This window comes from Schistocerca nitens, chromosome 8 (assembly GCF_023898315.1).
Source record: "Schistocerca nitens isolate TAMUIC-IGC-003100 chromosome 8, iqSchNite1.1, whole genome shotgun sequence".
Classification (NCBI taxonomy): domain Eukaryota; kingdom Metazoa; phylum Arthropoda; class Insecta; order Orthoptera; family Acrididae; genus Schistocerca; species Schistocerca nitens.
This window is the reverse complement of record NC_064621.1, coordinates 381,256,667-381,277,094: the sequence shown is the minus strand read 5'-3', so window position 1 is coordinate 381,277,094 and position 20,428 is coordinate 381,256,667. Positions and strand designations below refer to the sequence as shown.

The following is a 20,428-nucleotide window of genomic DNA, read 5'->3' as shown; positions in this document are numbered from 1 at the left end:
TTAGTTACGTGATCTACCCACCTTATCTTCAGCATTCTTCTATAGCACCACATTTCGAAAGCTTCTATTCTCTTCTTGTCCAAACTAGTTATCGTCCATGTGTCACTTCCATACATGGCTACACTCCATACAAATACTTTCAGAAACGACTTCCTGACGCTTAAATCTATACTCGATGTTAACAAATTTCTATTCTTCAGAAACGCTTTCCTTCCCATTGCCAGTCTACATTTTATATCCTCTCTACTTCGATCATCATCAGTTATTTTGCTCCCTAAATAGCAAAACTCCTTTACTACTTTAAGTGTCTCATTTCCTAATCTAATCCCCTCAGCATCACCCGATTTAATTTGACTACATTCCATTATCCTCGTTTTGCTTTTTTTGATGTTCATCTTATATCCTCCTTTCAAGACACTGTCCATTCCGTTCAACTGCTCTTCCAAGTCCTTTGCTGTCTCTGACAGAATTACAATGTCATCGGCGAACCTCAAAGTTTTTACTTCTTCTCCATGAATTTTAATACCTACTCCGAATTTTTCTTTTGTTTCCTTTACTGCTTGCTCAATATACAGATTGAATAGCATCGGGGAGAGGCTACAACCCTGTCTCACTCCTTTCCCAACCACTGCTTCCCTTTCATGCCCCTCGGCTCTTATAACTGCCATCTGGTTTCTGTACAAATTGTAAATAGCCTTTCGCTCCCTGTATTTTACCCCTGCCACCTTCAGAATTTGAAAGAGAGTATTCCAGTTAACATTGTCAAAAGCTTTCTCTAAGTCTACAAATGCTAGAAACGTAGGTTTGCCTTTTCTTAATCTTTCTTCTAAGATAAGTCGTAAGGTTAGTATTGCCTCACGTGTTACAACATTTCTACAGAATCCAAACTGATCTTCCCCGAGGTCCGCTTCTACCAGTTTTTCCATTCGTCTGTAAAGAATTCGCGTTAGTATTTTGCAGCTGTGACCTTCCACATTAATTGTGATGGCTTCTACACAAATAAGAATTGTCACTGAGTAACAGATAAACTGATGCATAAACTGGCCAATATGAATTGAATTATGTAGATTTTGTTCCACTGTATATGCATTTGTCATTTTTTGTAGTGTAGTCATTGTCTGATGGCTAATTGTTTCAGTGTCATATGGAGTCGTCCTATTCCTCTTGGGTGGTACTTTGGTCCACAATGGGAAAGACAGTATGGTACAGACTGGCCTGCAAATATGTGTGATGATTGGTTAATGAACGATCGCTACTTGAAGAGCTTTGCAAATGACATCCCACAATGTCCTTGTGATCTGGAGCATGCTCTTGTTGATAAGGGCCGCTTCATGCCAGACTACGACTGTGATAAGGATGCCAATCATAAGTGTTTCTACCATGAGGGTGCAGTACACTGTCTTCGATCAGGAATTCCAAGGTCTGTGTAAAATATTTCTATGTAATACAGAAGATAAGTGATCAGTGACTTTGATTAATGAATCAAGATTTTCAGACAATGTGCCACTTTATTTGGTCACATATAATTTATTTATACTGGAAAAATATTTGTAGATACACTTAGAATGAAACAAAGTGACTCTGAAAATGTAAATCATTAGAAATAAATACTAATCATGACAGTCTATACTAACAGCCTAAGAGATTATACATTCTTTTTTTTTTAAAGCAACCAGTTTTGATGGACATGGCCTAGCTTTAGCTGAGTGGACATTGTTCAGAAATGGAACAAAGTAGTTTCAATCAGATATCAATAAAAAGTATAATTACTTCTTCATATAAAACATATCTCAGTATAATGCAGCATACTCAACAATTCACTGCAGCTTAACAAATCATCTAGTTCAGTTGTGAATGAAAGCTTTGAGCAGTTACAGATAACTTCCAGATTATTTTAGTACAGAATCAAGTATCCACAATACAATTGTTGGAATAATGTTATCTGTATTCTCCACACACTCATCCATTCAGTTTAAAAGTTTGTTAACTATTGTGTCAGTATACTAACAACATGTTGTCAAAAGACTCAAAGCAAAATGGTTGATGGGACTAAATCAAATGACATCAACAGGCATTGACTGGTTTCCAGTTGCGGGTGAAGGTAGTTGGCAGACAACATTATGTTTAGTGTGTTTTTGCCTATGAAGGCAGAAGTGAGACACTGAGATGACCCACCTAATACAGAGTTTTATTTATCATTTCATTTTGAAGCTTTAGTTGTGTTTGCACATAAAAATAACTGGATTTCAGGTCCACCTATTATCCAAACATCAAACATGTTATGTGTTAATGTATAGCAGTAATGACACAAAAGTTGATGGTGAGTCACTAGAAGGACCAGGTACAGCCTCTTCACTCAATTTTGTAAATAATATTATCAGTCACTATGAAAAATACCTCACACGAATCAACACTAAATTCACAATGGCTACTTATTGCTGTGGTGCACAGCACTGTTACGTAGCTAAGGTTTGCAATTAGTGTAAACATTCTGTAGCAACATGAAGTCAGCCAGCTTTCACTGATCACAGAGCAGCCAAGTTAAGGTGTGCAATCTGTAGTGCTCTTTTTATGTTACTGTATATTGGTGGCTTGCCATCTGCAATTAAATGATGCTGCTGTGAGTTTGGTTGGCTAGGTAACAAATCAGTTTATCCATAAATGTAATTTAGTTTATGAAAATATTTCAAGACTGTATTTTTTGATTGCCTACAGTTAGTTTCAAAATATCCATTTGAAACTAATTGTAAGCAATCTCAAAATATACACACAAATCATTTTTGCACAACAAAATTGTGTTTATAGATAAAGTGATTTACTAACTCACCAACCAAACACACAGTAAATTCTTTTAGTAGTAGAAGAGAAGCTACTAATATACAGTAATGTAAAGAGAATTACAAATTACTTAGAATTACGAATGATTTAGGAATAAAGGAGACAACTCAATGAAAGACAGAAGTGCTGTGTCGTTGATAGGTACACAAACAGAAGGTACAGACAGAGCTTTGCTAGCTTTCAGAATGAGCTTCCTTTTTCAAGCTTGTAGGAGAAACATGCTCTCAAACACACGACACTCACTCACATGCACACCTGTCTCCCTACATTGTGTCCAGTTGACATAACGATGACGCAGTGCTTCTGCCTCTCAGCGAGACATATCCTTCATTCCTAAGTAATTCATAATTCTCAGTCAGAACTTTCCACACATTAGTAATGTAAAGATAGTTGTACAGAACTCAACAGTACAAAATCAGAAATTCTCAGCCAGAACTTCCCACACATAGTTTTACAGAACTCAACAGTGTAGAAAAAAACAAAGTAATACCAAAAACTGAACAATACTATTTTTATGCCGAATTTCGTTTGAATAATCATTACTTAAAACATTTTTATATTTTACAGAACTGAATAAAAGTACCCATTGATCATGGCACAAAGGTGCTGAAATGTGTTTGGCCATTTAAGAAAGCAGCTGTTTGTGTAGTAGGCACACCTGAAATCCAGTAAGAACTCAGTGTTTTTGCTACCTTAACTCTGTAGCAACTGGAAAGATGTCAATACTAGTTGATGGCATTCACTGTCTATCATACATACATTAATTCTTGTTCCATAGGTCATGAATACGACATATCATAATGATATGGAACGTGTCACTTTTTATTTTATTTTTTTTTGTTACTAATTTATATCTAAGAATTCATCTATTGAGTAGGAGTTATCATTCAAAAATTCTTTTAATTTGCTTTTAAATGATGGTTGGCTATCTGTCAGACTTTTAATACTATTTGGAAAATGACCAAAGATTTTTGTGGCAGCATAATTCACCCCTTTCTGTGTCAAAGTGAGATTTAATCCAGGCTAGTGAAGATCATCCTTTCTTTTAGTGTTGTAGCTATGCGTTTCACTGTTATTTTTGAATTGGGATGGGTTATTAATGACAAATTTCATAAGTGAATGTATGTATTCCGAAGGTACTGTGAATATTCCGAGTTCCTTGAATAAATGTCTGCAAGGTGATCTTGGGTGGGCTCCAGCTATTATTCTGACTACATGCTATTGTGCAATGAATACTTTCTCTCTTAATGACGAATTGCCCCAAAATATGATGCCATATGAAAGCAGTGAATGAAAATAGGCATAGTAGGCTAATTTACTGATATGTTTAGCATCAAAATTTGCAATAACCCTAATAGCATAACTAGCTGAACCTAACTGTTTCAGCAGATCATCGATGTGTTTCTTCCAATTCAATTTCTCATGAATGCACACACCCAGAAATTTTGAGTATTCTGCCTTGGCAACAGACATCTATTCATAGTCTATATTTATCAGTGATGTTATGCCATTTAGTGTATAGAATTGTATAAACTATGTTTTCTCAATATTTAGTGAGAGTCTATTTGAAGAGAACAACTGAATAATTTTCTGAAAGACATTATTTACAATTTCCTCAGCTGATTCTTGCTTGTTGCATGTGATTACTATCAGCAATAAGAACTAGCTTTGCATCTTCATGAATACTTAGTGGCAAGTCATTAACATATATTAAGATCAATAAGGAACCCAAGACTGAACCTCAGATCAGATATTCCTATCAGCTATGCCCTTGAAAGTCTTCTTAGAGTCTAGTTATAAGTACATAATTGACCACTGCTTTCGCATAATGTCTAGAGTTAACATTTCATTGTTGCCATCACAGATACTTCTTCCCATGGCAATAACTGAAATAAACAGCAGAAGATGTTTTCTGCATGTTTTTCAATTGGGAGTCATCAGTGCATATGAAATGTAAAGAAGGGCAAGGGACTCCTTAATTTTGTGTCCTTAATTCTGTGTCTTCCAATTATCTTGATTGTGTTCTTCAGCTGCATATTTTGTTTTCATTTTGTCCCAATTTACTGAGAACTTAGAGACATTTTCACAAATATTCTCATCTATATGTATAAATCTTGGCTACATGTTTACACACTTGTCTTTTCTTTTCAAATGCAAACAGAAAATTGACCTAGCACCTTGTTATCATCCTATGAATATGTATTAGTGCACTTTCTTTCTGTTCTCAACTCTATGTAGTGTACAACATATGGACATGGCAGGAAATAATATCCTTTACCTCTCTTTAAGAGCATAAAGCATAAATCCCAGTTGATCCATATGACAATTTAAGACTGCTGTATAATATTTTATCTCACAGCCTTAAGCCATCTTTACATGAGACATGAAAGGTAACAGAGATTGGACTGGAATGTCGATTTATTTGGTAGGGTGATTGATCAGTGCTAAGAAACAATAATGCAAGACATTATTGCCAATGTGATCTGAGACTGCTGTACTCTGTAGTGGCAGTTGTTGGTATCTAGCATGTCAGCCATATAGAATTTTCTATGAAAATGTACAGGTACGAAATAGGTGCATTAACTTCAGTAACAGTTCTCAAAATTGTGTGGAGATAATCTCAAAGAACATTGCTGAGGTGTCAATAGATTCAAAGGGACTTAACATACTGCAAAGAGGACATTAAAAATACTCCATGTTTCCTATTAGACAAAATCTCATTGATAACATATTTGAACAATCAAGCAGAGTTAAAAACATTTGTGAGGAGCTTCTGTCTGTGTGAGAACTGAATGGAAGATCTCCAAATTGAAAGGAACCAAGTTTCAAAATACATTATGTATGCATATGCCTGTAATGTCAACAAAATAGGTACTTCTTACTTGTTGCCTTCATATGTTCCCAAGTTTATCTCAGTTCTCATTGGTACATCAATAGTGAGTATACACAAAGATATTGGCTGAAGAGGTTTACGTTTCCATCATGTGTTCCTCACTTTACGTGTGGTACCATGTTAACCACCAGTTATCATTCCCTAACATTTTATTATAACAAATCATACCAAAAACAAAGCATGAAGACTTAATCATTTTTCATGTATGTGAATGATTTGTTCTGTAAAATTCAACATTCTGACAGCACAGAACTTTTCCCACTTCATGTCCAAATTACCTTTCATGTTCCACACTTTATGGAAATGATATACAAATGTTAATTGCTTGTTCTATAATCCTAGGGTCATCACTAATTATTCTTCCTGTTAAAGTTGGGAACCTCCTTATTTTGAACCACATACCTGAACCTTTTATTATTAGGCACTTTACCCATTCAGGCTATCCAGGCATGCCTTGAAGACCAGACTAAAATCTTCTGTATTTGCCAAAAATTAATTCTGTACACGACAACCAGAGTTTCTCCCAAGGGATATCTGGAAATAGCAACACTGGTGTTAAGGACTTCATAGAAGAACATAACTTATGCTTTAAAATTTGAATCTTTTCTATAAATGTGCTTGGATGACCTGAATATTTAATGTAATCACTCACAATAGGTATAGATCCAGGTATGAATTCCTATTTTCATTTATCTTTGCATATTAATTAATTTTATTTTACTTTCATTACAACTATGAGTACCTGTAATACATTGTTTCATCTCAACAGAGAGTATTGCATCTTATCCACTTTATAACTGATTAATTAAATGTGACAATTATGATTGATCTCAACTGCCACATTTTTTGCTGCGAAATTGTCAGTGCAGATATTTCCGATAGAGAATAATGTAAGTATATCACTAATTTTCACTTCTTTTGTACAGTCTGGGAGGATCAGAGCAACAATGCTGCTATGATAAGAAGGGATATCTGATGATGACGTATGACCAGCAGTGGGGCAGCCGTCCACATCGATCACATAACTTCGGGCAGCTCCCATGGAATGAACCTAATAAGGTATGCCACACTGTTTCCAAAATTAATTGTCTGTGACTCACTAATGAATCAATAATTTGTTGTAGTATCATGAAATAATTTTTCAGTAGCTGTTATACCTGAAACATGTTATATGGCTTAGGAAATTTAGATGTACTTAAAAAATTAATGACAGTAAGTATAAAGATATGGAAATGATGCAAGTTTTCCTTTGATGATTACATCTAGAGGGCTTGCTTCTTCACTTTACCTTCGTTTATCCATGGAGACATTTTCACAACAGAATAGCAAATACAGGGGTGATAAACTTACAGCATATAATTAAATATCGAACAGTATTTTGCACAGTATGAAAGTCTGTACTGAATATTAACATTGTGTAGGACACAAAATAAATAGCTGCTTATTATTTATTGAGGCAGGAACAATTAAATTAGCACTCAAGGGACATATTTACAAAGAAACACACTTTGTTGTTGTGGTCATCTGCAGTCCAAAGACTGGTTTGATGCAGCTCTCTATCCTGCTTGATCCTGTGCAAGCCTCGTCATCTCCAAGTAACTATTGAAACCTACATCCTTCTGAGTCTGCTAACTGTATTCATTTATTGGGCTTCCGTTGTGATTTTTACCCCTGCACACTTCCCTTCAGTACTAAATTGCTGATCCATTGATGCCTGAGAATGAGTCCTGCCAACTGATCCCTTCTTCTAGTCAGATTGTAAACAAATTTCTCTTCTCCCAGATCTAATCAATACCTCCTCATTAGTTATGTGATCAACCCATCTAACCATCAGCATTCTTCTGTAGCATCACATTTCAAAAGTTTCTATTATCTTCTTGTGTAAACTGTTTATCGTCCGTATTTCACTTCCATACATGGGTACACTCCATGCAAATACTTTCAGAAAGGACTTTCTGACACTTAAATCTATACTCGATGTTAACAAATTCTCTTCTCCAGAATTGCTTTTCTTGCAGTTGCCAGTCTTTATTTTATATCATCCTTACTTTTGCATCATCAGTTATTTTGCTGCCCACAAAGCAAAACTAATCTACTACTTTAAGTGTCTCATTTCCCAATCTAATTCCTTCAACATCACCTGATTTAATTTGACTACATTCCAGTGTCCTCATTTTGCTTCAGTTGATTTCATCTTATATCTTCCTTTCAAGACACTGTCTATTCCACTCATCTACTCTCCCAAGTCCTTTGCTGTCTCTGACAGAATTGCAATGTCATCGGCAAATCTCGAAATTTTTATTTCTTCTCCCTGGACTTTAATTCCTATTCCAAATTTTTCTTACAAATTGTAAATAGCCTTTCACTCTCTGTATTTTACCCCTGCCACCTTTAGAATTAGATGGAGAGTATTCCAGTCAACATTGTTGAAAGCTTTTCTAAGTCTACAAATGCTATAAATGTAGGTTCGCCTTTCGTTAATCCATCTTCTAAGATAAGTCATAGGGTCAGTATTGCCTCATGTATTCCTACATTTCTCTGGAATCCAAACTGATCTTTCCTGAGGTCGACTTCTGCCAGTTTTTCCATTCTTCTGTGAAGGATTTGTGTTAGTATTTTGCAGCAATGACTTATCAAACTGATAGTTTAGTAATAGAGGGAAACATTCCACGTGGGAAAAATATATCTAAAAACAAAGATGATGTGACTTACCAAATGAAAGCACTGGCAGGTCGATAGACACAAAAACAAACACAAACATACACACAAAATTCAAGCTTTCGCAACCAACGGTTGCTTCGTCAGGAAAGAGGGAAAGAGAGGGAAAGACGAAAGGATGTGGGTTTTATGGGAGAGGGTAAGGAGTCATTCCAATCCCGGGAGCGGAAAGACTTACCTTATGGGGAAAAAAGGATGGGTATACACTCGCACACACACACATATCCATCCACACATATACTATATCTACTATACATATACTATACCTACTATACAATTTTATCCCGGCTATATATACTCAATAATACGTAACCCACTTCCAATCCATAACCAAAAAATATTTTTTCCACTTTCAACACTACCGCTGCTACAAAATCCACCGTTTCTAGTTCACAAACAATTCCTTTCACCTATTAAACAACCATTTCAGTTAGTTCTAATAACTTTCGCTTTATTTCCATTTCCATTTTTCACACATCACTAATAATTTTTAGCCGCTTCCCACAGGTTTTAACGTCATTATTTCTTCGTCAGACAATTGTTAGCCTCATTTTCATAATCTGCCACCACAAAACCACTCCTTTTAATACATTTACATCCAGTTTTTTCGAAATTTTCCTGAATTTCTCCACCCTTTAACGTGTTTTGGCGGCAACACAACCACCTAACCTTTGTGCACATGGTTGTCTACCAACTCAAGTTCACCACAGGATCAACATAGCCCAGCTTTAACCAACACTTTTTCGCCCTTTTTTCACACCAGATCGCCAGTTACTTTCTAGTTCACCTTTATCTCTCCCCATATATTTTTATTTTCATTTTCATTTCAGCCTCATGTTACATTTTCCACCTTCTAATACCATGTCACCCTCACAACACCCCCACAACGACCCCATTAAGTTTTATTTACATTCCCTCCGCAAACATGCCTTCGCCCTAGCCAGATTATGCTCCCATATTAAGGCCTTTGAATATGTCTGCTTGTATCTGTATATGTGTGGATGGATATGTGTGTGTGTGCGAGTGTATACCCATCCTTTTTTCCCCCTAAGGTAAGTCTTTCCGCCCCCGGGATTGGAATGACTCCTTACCCTCTCCCTTAAAACCCACATCCTTTCTTCTTTCCCTCTCCTTCCCTCTTTCCTGATGAAGCAACCGTTGGTTGCGAAAGCTTGAATTTTGTGTGTATGTTTGTGTTTGTGTGTCTATCGACCTGCCAGCACTTTCGTTTGGTAAGTCACATCATCTTTGTTTTTAGATATATGATAGTTTAGTAATTTTCACAACTATCAGCACCTGCTTTCTTTGGAATTAATTCTATTCTTCTTGAAGTCTGAGGGTATTTCACCTGTCTTGTATGTCTTGCTCACCAGATGGAAGAGTTTTGTCATTCCAAGGCTAACAGTAGCTCTAATGGAATGTTGTCTGCTCCTGGGGCTTTGTTTTGACTTAACGTCTTTCAGTGCTTTGTAAATTTTTCATATTCATATCTCCATCCTCATTTCATCTAAGTTCTCTTCCATTTCCATAATACTGCCCGCAAGTACATCTCCCCTATATAGATCCTCTCATACTCTTTCCACCCTCCTGCTTTCCCTTCTTTGCTTAGGACTGGTTTTTCATCTGAACTCTTGATATTCATACAGATGGTTCTCTTTTCTCCGGAGGTCTGTTTAATTTTCCCTTAGGCAGCATGTATGTAACCCCTTACATTTGTCCTGTAGCCATTCCTGCATAGCCATTTTACACTTCCTGTTGCTCTTATTTCTTAGATGTTTGTATTCCCTTTTGCCTTCCTCATTTATTGCATTTTTATACTTTCCCCTTTCGTCAGTTCAGTTCAATATCTCTTGTGTTATCCAAGGATTTCTACTGGCCCTCATCTTTTTACTTACTTGATCTGCTCCCTTCAGTATTTCATCTCTCAAAGCTACCCATTATTCTTCTACTGTATTCCTTTCCCCTGTTCTTGTCAATCATTCCATAAGGCTCCCTCTAGAACTCTCTGAAATCTCTGGTTCTTTCAGCTTATCCAGGTCCAGTCTCCGTAAATTCCTGCCTTTGTGCAGTTTCTTCAATTTTGATCTGCATTTCATAACCAATACATTGTGGTCAGAGTCCACACCTGCCCCTGGAAATGCCTTTTAATCCAAAACCTGTACAGATTTTATAATTAAATTTTCTCTGAGACATTTAAGTCTCATCTTTATCTATGATAATTCTGGGTCTTCCTGCTTACTAGGTAGAAATGCTGACCTTTACACCAATTTACAGCAATACAATGCTAACAATTTAGGGGGAAAAGAAGCTGCAGATGTTTGTGTTTGGGAGGAGAGGGGTGGGGGGCATTCAGCTTGAGTAGTTCATTTTTAGTGGTCAGCACAGTTGGCCATAGTGCTGCAGTGGTGTTATGGTCAGGGTTCGAGTCCTAGCCATGGCACAAATTTTAAGTCATTTCTTCAGCTTCCAGCATTATTGTAATTCTAAACCCAGTTATAAAATCTCTGTCTTACCATTATGTAATCAATCTCAAATCTTCCAGTGTCTCCAGGTCAATTCCACAGATACAGCCTTCTTTCATGACTCTTAAACCAAGTGTTAGCTATGCTTAAATTATGCTCTGTGCAAAATTCTACCAGGTAGGTTCCTCTTTTTCTCCTTTTCCCCAGTCCATGTTCACCTACTATCTTTGTTTCTCTTCCTTTTCCTACTATCAAATTACTGTCCCCCCATGACTTTTAAATTTTCATCTCCCTTGACTAGCTGAATAATTCCTTTTATTTCATCATATATTTCCTCAATCTCCTTCTCATCTGCAGAGCTAGTTGTCATATAAACATGTACTACTATGGGCTTCATGTCTATCTTGGCTACAGTAATGCGTTCACTAGGCTGTTCATAGTGGCTTATCTGCATTCCTATTTTCTTATTTTTTATTAAACCTACTCATACATTACCCCTAATTGAATTTGTATTTATAACCCTGCATTCACCAGGCCAGACATCCTATTCCTCCTGCTACCAAACTTCACTAATTCCCACTATATCTAACTTTAACCTATTCATTTCCCTTTTTAAATTTTTTAACATACCTACCCGATTAAGGGATCTGAATTTCCATGCTCTGATCCATATAATGCCACCTTTTTTCTCCTAATAATGACATCTTCCTTAGTAGTTCCCACTCAGAGATCCAAATGGGGAACTATTTTACTTCTCTAATATTTTACCCAAAATGATGCCATCATCATTTATACATATCAAAATGTATATTACATGACTATTTTTAGGTCGATCACTGTTGATGGGGCTGTGAATCTTAATTTCAAATCTATTTTTTTTTTTTTTTTTAACTTTTGAAACTTTTTAACCAGTTGTACTGTGAAAGAAGGAGAAGGAAAAATTTTCAAACTTTGAATGAAAAAGACTAATTGCAAGGAAGATATTAGAAATAGCAGTGAACTAAGCCATTGTTTTTTAAATGAACTCTTAATGAACTATATGCTGACAGGTTGAAGCCAGGTTGAAGCTAAGGCCAAGAGGGGAAAGAAGAGATTCATAGGCTGAGGAAGTACTGTCTATAAACACTCGCATGAGTAAGAACTTTCGTGCATGCAGTGATGCTTTTTTAAAGAAACTATTTTAATGAAGAGTTTTTGAGGATCTTGTAATTCTTATACCACTTCCTTATACATTTGTCCCTTAATGCCTTTGTTGGAGGTAATACTCATAAAAGTCAGTTTCAACTGAACTGTGAGCTACACAGTCACAGAGAAAGACATAAAAATAGTGTTTATGTAAACTGCACATCTTTGTCTAGGGTTCAGAGTGGATTTGTGGAGTCTAATGCAAAAGTGTTCAACAAGTTCCCATCCAATACAAAGAACTGGAATAGACATAAAAAACCATTCCTAAGCAATGTAGATATCTGCTGTGACTATATTGCAACTTGTGGCAGGAATTTGGGAATACCAAGTTTGAAAGAAAATTAAAAACATACATCATGAGCCATTTGATCTACAAATTTTCAGAATTTCTAGATTAAAAGTTTTGTAGGAAGTATTAATGTACTGTTAACAGTACTCTGTATTTAAAGATGGAGACAACTGCTATCTTTGAAAAATGCCAATATAATCAAGTAAATATTAACCTATCGGTAGCATATAAATAAACATTATATTAAAGTTAATTAATAACTCAAAATAATACTTCCAAAATAAACACAATAAACATTCCATATGAGACAAAATTTTTATGTAAAAATAATACATAATCTAAAAACAAAAAACACTGAGATACTATATGTTATATCACACTAAACTAATTAAATGTTGCTTACAATGGGTAATAAAGCCATTGCCCTGTCTGATAAACTTATCTACAGAAAAAGGAATATTTCCAATGTGCCCAAAAAATAGTAAAGTAATCCCTTAACATACAGGAGGCTGCACAAAAGACCCAGGAAATTACAGATCTATAATAATTACATCTGTATTCTCTACAATAACAGAAACCATAATAAAAGACAGAATATTATATTTTATACAAACATGCAGTATTCTCAATGATGAACAAAATGGATTCAGAAACGGCAATCTACCAAAACAGCAATAGCTGAATTCATAACACTTGTAACTAAAGCACTTGATGAGCAGAAGAAGGTCTATGGTATATTCCTCGACCTATCTAAAGCATCTGATTGTGTACATCCTGACATCCTATTAGAAAAGCTTCATAGCTATAGTATAAGGGGAAAGCAGTAGACATCATTAAATCATTTTTGGAAAATAGAAAACAGAGTGTATAAATAAAGCAAAAAGTGAAAAATAATATTACAAACATCTTTTCAAATTTTGAAATTGTGAAATTTGGAGTTCCTCAAGAATCCGTCCTTGGTCCACTACTTTTCATTTTGTATGTTAATGATATGACCAAATCAGTACGTGATAGTGTAGTCATGTATGAAGATGACACTTCATTTGTTGTTACCAGTTGTACAACAGATTACCTGCAAGAGAAGGCTTCACTAAATATGAAAAGTGGAAACAATTATTTCAGGGAAAACAATCTCTTTATAAATGGAAACAAAACAACATATATTCAGATACATGCAAGCAAAAAACACACTTTGGACGACATCACAGTCAGGCTTGGAGACCTAGAACTAAATGAGACAGACAGCTATAAATTTCTAGGTGTAACAGTGGCTAGGTTTATGACAGGGAAGAATCACATAAATAACATGTGCAGCAAATTAGGTTCAAGCATATTTCTGCTGAGAAACATGTCAAAGTCAGTAAACAGACACACTCTGCAAACAATGTGCTATGGACTAGTCCATTCACACCTCTCATATGGCATCCTGGCTTGGAGAAATGCTGCAAATGTACACACACAAAGGATATTAAGATTACAAAACAGAGACTTAGTTTTGATAAGGAACACATATCTATAAATGCACCACTTGGATGGAAAATATGTTTGAAGATCAGCTCACTTATAACCCTCCCACTTCATGATACACGCACAATGGAGACTGTGAGCTCTGACCATTGAGCTCTATTGCAGTGCACCTCATGGGCAATATTTCAAGTTATTTTTGTTGGTTTTTCTTCTGTGTGGCAATGGACCTCCTCTTCAAAGCTGAGAGCATGGTGTGTTCATGAAACACCTCAGTGGGGTCAGCCCTCCTAGATGTGAACATAGCAGTTGCTCAGAACCATTGTTGTTGTCAGATGCAAATTCTATGTGATGTTACAATTACAACAGGGACTGATGACTATGTCCTCTTCTCAGTTTGTGTGCATACCGTGAAGTGGGAGATTTGAAAGTGATTCAACTTTCAAATTTATTTTATATCTAAATGGTACATATTCTGGACATGGGTTCCTTATCAAAACTTTATCTACTAAGTTCCTTCTGCAACACATCAAAGCCTGTAATAGGAATTATGAAACACTCTTTACAGTATATTTATTTATTTATTATCATCCCAATGATCACATTTGTGATATAGGATTTGTCAGGGTACATTTTAACAACTATATAATATCTTTACAAAATTTGAATCTGTGCTGAATTCATATTAATCTATCTTATGTTTAATACAATATACAACTAATAAGTGTTTTTATAAGATAATTTCTTATGCACTGATGTAATTTCATTTGTCACATTAACTTAAACGTATATTGTTATACAGTTGCGCAGATATATTCATTTATGCTGTAATAACATTTGGCAAGCATGTGTTCTTTATAACAGTTTTAAATTTATCCTCATTTTCCAGCTCTTTGATATGTTTTGGTAGTGCATTAAAAAGTTTTATGCCTTGATTACATACATGTTTCTGGTTTCGGGTCCTTGTTACAGCTTGTATGTGAAGATCTTTACATTGCCGTGTATTGTAATTATGGAAGTCTGTATTGGTTTTCATTTTGTCCTGATTTCTTTTGATCACCAACAGGCATTTCAGAATGTATAATGATGGAATTGTTAAAATTTTCAATGCTTTAAAAAGGGGCCTACAATGTGTTTGAGGTGGACTGTGGGTCATTATCCGAATAGCACGTTTTTTTAATTTGAAAATCTCATTTAGGCGACAATTTGTTTTTCCCCAGAATACTATTCCATAGGATGCAATGGACTGAAAATAGCCAAAATATACTAATCTGGTACAGTCATTACTACAAACTCTTGGAATTATTCTAAGCACAAAACATGCTGAATTTAGTTTTAGTGCTAAGCTCACCACATGGTCCTTCCAATTAATCTTCTCATCAATGTGCATACCCAGGAATTTTGCACACTTGTATCTGATTTTAGTTTAATTTTTTGATTAATATTTAGTGCTTTAATTTCAACCACCTGCATCCTCTTTTCTAGATAAGACTCAAACCACTTTTTTGCCGGTCCTCTGATACCTATAGCTTCAAGCTTTTTCAAAAGTATGCTGTGGTCAATAGTGTCAAAGGCTTTTGACAAATCTAGATTTATCCCAACTACACTTTTTCCCTCTTCCAATTAAGTGATTATTTCTTATGTGTATTCTAGTACAGCTTTTTCGGTGCTTCTCCCAGCTTGAAGTCCATGCTGATTGTAGTGTCGGCAGACTTGCCAACACTATGCACACTAATTGAAAGAGGCGGCCAAGATGCACGCGCTAACTCACGAAGGATGGAGTGAGGTCTGAAACAGGAGACTTAATGAATGTGATAAAGAAAATACGTATCTTTGGAATATACTTAACTTTTAATACATCCTTGTATACATCGTTCTTGATGAGACATCTGGAGATTGTGGCGATACAAGTGACTCTTTATATACAAGCTATTTAAGGCTAATGGCGCCTTGCTAGGTCGTAGCCATGGACTTAGCTGAAGGCTATTCTAACTGTCTCTCGGCAAATGAGAGAAATGGCTTCGTCCGTATAGTCGCTAGCAACGTCGTCGTACAACTGGGGCGAGTTCTCGTACGTCTCTCGAGACCTGCCGTGTGGTGGCGCTCGGTCTGCGATCACTGACAGTGGCGACACGCGGGTCCGACATGTACTAATGGACCGCGGCCGATTTAAGCTACCACCTAGCAAGTGTGGTGTCTGGCAGTGACACCACACTGATTACTGTTTATCAGATTGTGCATATTAAGATAATGTGTGACTCTATATTTCATTAGTATCTCTAAAACTTTAGAGAAAGTTGGGAGGAGTGAGACAGGTCTGTAGTTTTCTATTTTAAGTTTATCACCCTTTTTCAACAGGGGAATGACTTCAGAAATTTTCAGTTTTTGTGGAAACACGCCCTCAGCCATTGACAAGTTTGCTATGTGCGCCAATGGTTTTGCTATCTGATTAGCTGTTTTCTTTACTAATATTATTGGCACCTCATCTACTCCAGCTGACATCTTGGACTTGAGACTTTTAATCACTTTTAAAACTTCCTTTTCGTTTGTTGGAACTGCCATCATACTGCTGGCTGCCTTGGGTGCTTCCATCTTAATCTGCTCCCCAAAATTCCTGCTTAATGTCTGGGGTACATTTAAAAAGTAATTATTTATATAATTAGGCATGGCATATTTATCTACCATTTTATTCTTCTCATCTTTTAGAATAATTTCCTTATCTTTGATAGGTACCCCGGTTTCTTTTCTCACAATTTCCCATGCTATTTTAGTTTTATTTCTGGACTGTTTTATTTCCATATTATTACTTAATAACTTTGCATTTGCAATTACTCTGCAGTATATTTTCCTATACCTCTTTACATATTCTATGAAATCAGTATCTGTACACCCCCTCAACTCTGAATTCAGTTTTTTCATGTTTTTACATGGTTTCTTAATGCCAAGAGTCATCCAAGAACTTGACTTTATGTGTCCAGTAGACTTGATTCTGGTCAGTTTCTTAGGAGAACTCATCTCAAAGTTCATCATATAAATCGATGCAAATACACTATATGCCTCATCTGTACTTGACTGTTTCATAACATCTAACCAATTTTCATGTTCTAAGATACTTATGAACTGATGACAGCTGTCCACAGAGAAGTTTCTTTTGTAAATAGTATTTACACCTTTATCTTCCTTTGAACTTAAAGGGATTTCAATTGTGAGAACATTGTGGTCAGACAATCCTAAATCTATGCTTGTTACCTCTATGTCAATTGCTGACATATTTGAGAAAATGTTATCTATGAGGCTATTGGAGGTGTTTGTTATTCTAGTTGAATTGTTTATGTGTGGTGACATGTTGAAACTCTTTAATATGTCCAAAAATTGCCTTTTTTGTTGACTTTCAACTAGAAGATTAATATTGAAATCACCACAAAGAATAATCACAGTTTCTTTTTTGTAAATAGTATTTAGCAACAATTGTAATTTATCAAAAAAGACTTCTGTGTTTCCACATGGTGACCTATACACTGTTATGACTATGACTTTTTTCATCAGGCCATATAGCTGGACAGCACCTGCTTCAAAAAACTTTTCAATACTTAACTCTTGTCTAAGGTAAATACTGACTCCACCACCTTTTGCAATTTTCCTACTATAATGATTTGCCAGTTTAAATGGATTAATATGAATACTACTTATTTCTTGGTCCTTACGCCAATGTTCAGTTATACACAAGACATCAGGTTGGGTGTTACTTACTGCTATTTCAAGTTCACAATATTTGTTCTTGAGGCACTACACATTTAGAGTCATAATCTTTAGAACAGGAGAGTGAGCACCGATGGTATTTCTCCTTTCGTTTAACACTGTTATCTTTGAGTTTTCATTATGGCTGGATACCAAAAATCCTGTTGCACCACAGGTTTCTTGTTTCTGTTGCATTTACCACTTGAAGTGGATGATGCTGATTGGTTGTTTATACTAGCTGTGGCAGCTGATGACATTTTAATATTTACTATAGCAGATGTTGATGTTTTTAGTGCTTCAGCAAATGTTGCTCTTGTTAAGGTATTCATTTCTTCTGCTTCTGCCCTCATTTGGAGTGGGATTTTAGGGAACTTTTCTACTGTTATACGGCTCATTTCTTCTAGTATCTTTTCACCCTTCATCTTTTTTCCATAATAGTTCCTGTGCTGTCCATGCCTCGTGAAATGATTTCTCACTGAGCTGTTTGCATCCACAAAAGTTGCACACTTAAAAGCACAGCAGATCTTCCTGAATTTATTATTTGTTGACTTTATTTCTTTGTTTACACATGATTCCTCGATTAGATCATGTCTATGTGGCACACTTACAACGAGAACCTTTAAATTTAGATCTGACAGCTATTTTAGAGTTGTTTGAAGTGCCCTCGTCACTAGTTGGCTTTCATTTTTGTATATTTCATTTGCTCCACCTATTAGCACACAGCATGTTCCAGTCTTAACTAAGTTTTCACAATTATTTACTATTTCATTAAGGGGAGCACCAGGTTTGACAATGGCTGTTACTCTGAATTGGGACTGCCTATCATTTATTATTTGTGCCACACCCTTTGCATGACTATCACCTAATACACAGACTTGATATTTGTTGTTCTCTAGGTGCCCTCGTTCCGTTGTTTTTATAGTACACTTTGAAGAAACATTTCTCTCGTTAGAACACACGGATGATCTAGATTCACTTTCACTTATCTTATTTTTTGAGTTCACATTTCGTCCTGTCGTGTTTTTATTACCCATTTTTCTTTGCACTCTATTTACTGATGATTTCATACCATCAGAAAGATTTCGTTTACTACTAGCAGAAGTTTTGTTTGAAACGAAAATTGCCGGTATGTTTTCATTACACTCGTTTTTTAAATCGTCATAATTCCGTTGCTTTATCAGTTCCTCTAACTTATTTACATAACGATTTGCAAGCACAAGGTCTTGCTGAAGCGACGCAGTAACACTTTCTTCTATCCAGTTATCGTATCTCGACAAAGCTACCGTTAGTAGATCGCAGCATTCAATGCCACAGTCACATTTCGCGTCCCATTCTTCCATTCCCGTGAAACACTTTGCATGAATCCATTTTTGCGACACTGCACATAACCTGATACCTTTCGTGATGTAGTTATTGCACTTTATACAATTTATACTCGATATGTAGACGTTTACCATGGAACTATTTATACACACTTCTACACGTGACGCCATCTTGAAGAGTGTTACTCTAAGGAGTCAGTAACATTTTTCAAAGCATCAGCTTTCTTTTTAATTGATTAAACTGAAATGGCATAATCATGAACAGCAATAAATAGATTCCCTTGTCTTCTGTTAATGTATATCCTCAATCATTTCAAATCCTTCAAGATTATTGTTCTTGATGGGATCTACAGAACACCATGAATGAAAAAATAGACAGTCTCTTTATCACTATTACTAACATCTCCCTCCACACCAGTAGTCATAAATATAGTCTGTTTGCTGCTCAGCACTTCATTTATCAGTTCAAAATGATTACAGACCCAAGAAATTGTTTCTACTTACTATCGATAAGTTCATTCAATGCTTATCTGTTTATAGGTGTTTCCTTTTATTGTACTATTTCCAATACAGTATTTGGAAATAGCTTCATCAGTTTTTGTGAGATATCATTCATTTTTCACACAACTTGCAATTATTCGAAATATGGAATGTATGAAAAAATTGATAAAAAAAGAAAAAAAAGGACAGATAATACACAACCCTTGACTTAGAGATTAGTCTTTAGTAACTATTCAAGAAACACATGGTGCTATCTTGTTTATTTTAAGATCTGGCCATTAGATTTTAACAATATATGACCAACATAAGTTTTGACTGTAACCAGATATACTATAAGCTTGAAAATGGCTACACAGCCAAAACTGTAGAGCAACAAAAAAGATAATTGCGTATTTTAATGTAAATAATGAGAGACAGTGTAGCACATTATTGTTATTTAGAAAATTTGTTTTTGCTGTGGATCCTTTTGCATCCTGGGAAAAAATTATAATTGATATATATAAGGGGTGTTCAAAAAGTCTCTCTACAGTGCTGTATGATTGTTAGCTGCACATGCCGTATGCTGCAGTGAATATACCGAAATGAAACTCAGTGAAATACAAGTTATTAATTTGTTGAATAATCATTTTTACTTACAAATTTTTACATTAAATGTTGAAAGTGTCCCCCCTGTTGTTGAATAGACAATTCAATTTGTCTAATCATGTTTCCATACACAAGCTGTAACATTTCTTCTGTGACAGAAGCAGTGAAAGTGGTTATTTCAGTTTTCAATTCATCATTAGATTTTGGACGGTTTTTATAGACAGCTGCTTTTGCTGCAGTCCAGAAGAAAAGGTCAGGTGGTGTTAGGTCAGGCGATCGTGAAGGCCAAAGCCCCTGTGAAATTATGCGATCACCAAAAACATCAGCAAGCAGTGACATTGAAACGCGAGCTGTATGCGCGGTTGCACCATCTTTTGAAAATAACCGTTCAGTATTTCACTTAACACAAGTTCTCCTATGAATGGGTACAGAA

At 35.7% G+C, this 20,428-nt stretch overlaps 1 protein-coding gene across 2 annotated transcripts in view; it reads left to right on the top strand.

The window, feature by feature from the left end:
- Nucleotides 1-20,428, top strand: part of LOC126199085 (protein mesh) — a 272,891-nt gene that overhangs the window by 140,593 nt on the left and 111,870 nt on the right. For both annotated transcript variants that reach the window (XM_049935832.1, XM_049935831.1), the window contains exons 10-11: nt 1,139-1,420; nt 6,658-6,790. In XM_049935832.1, coding sequence (XP_049791789.1) covers nt 1,139-1,420; nt 6,658-6,790 — 415 coding nt within the window. The remainder of the gene's footprint in view (nt 1-1,138; nt 1,421-6,657; nt 6,791-20,428) is intronic.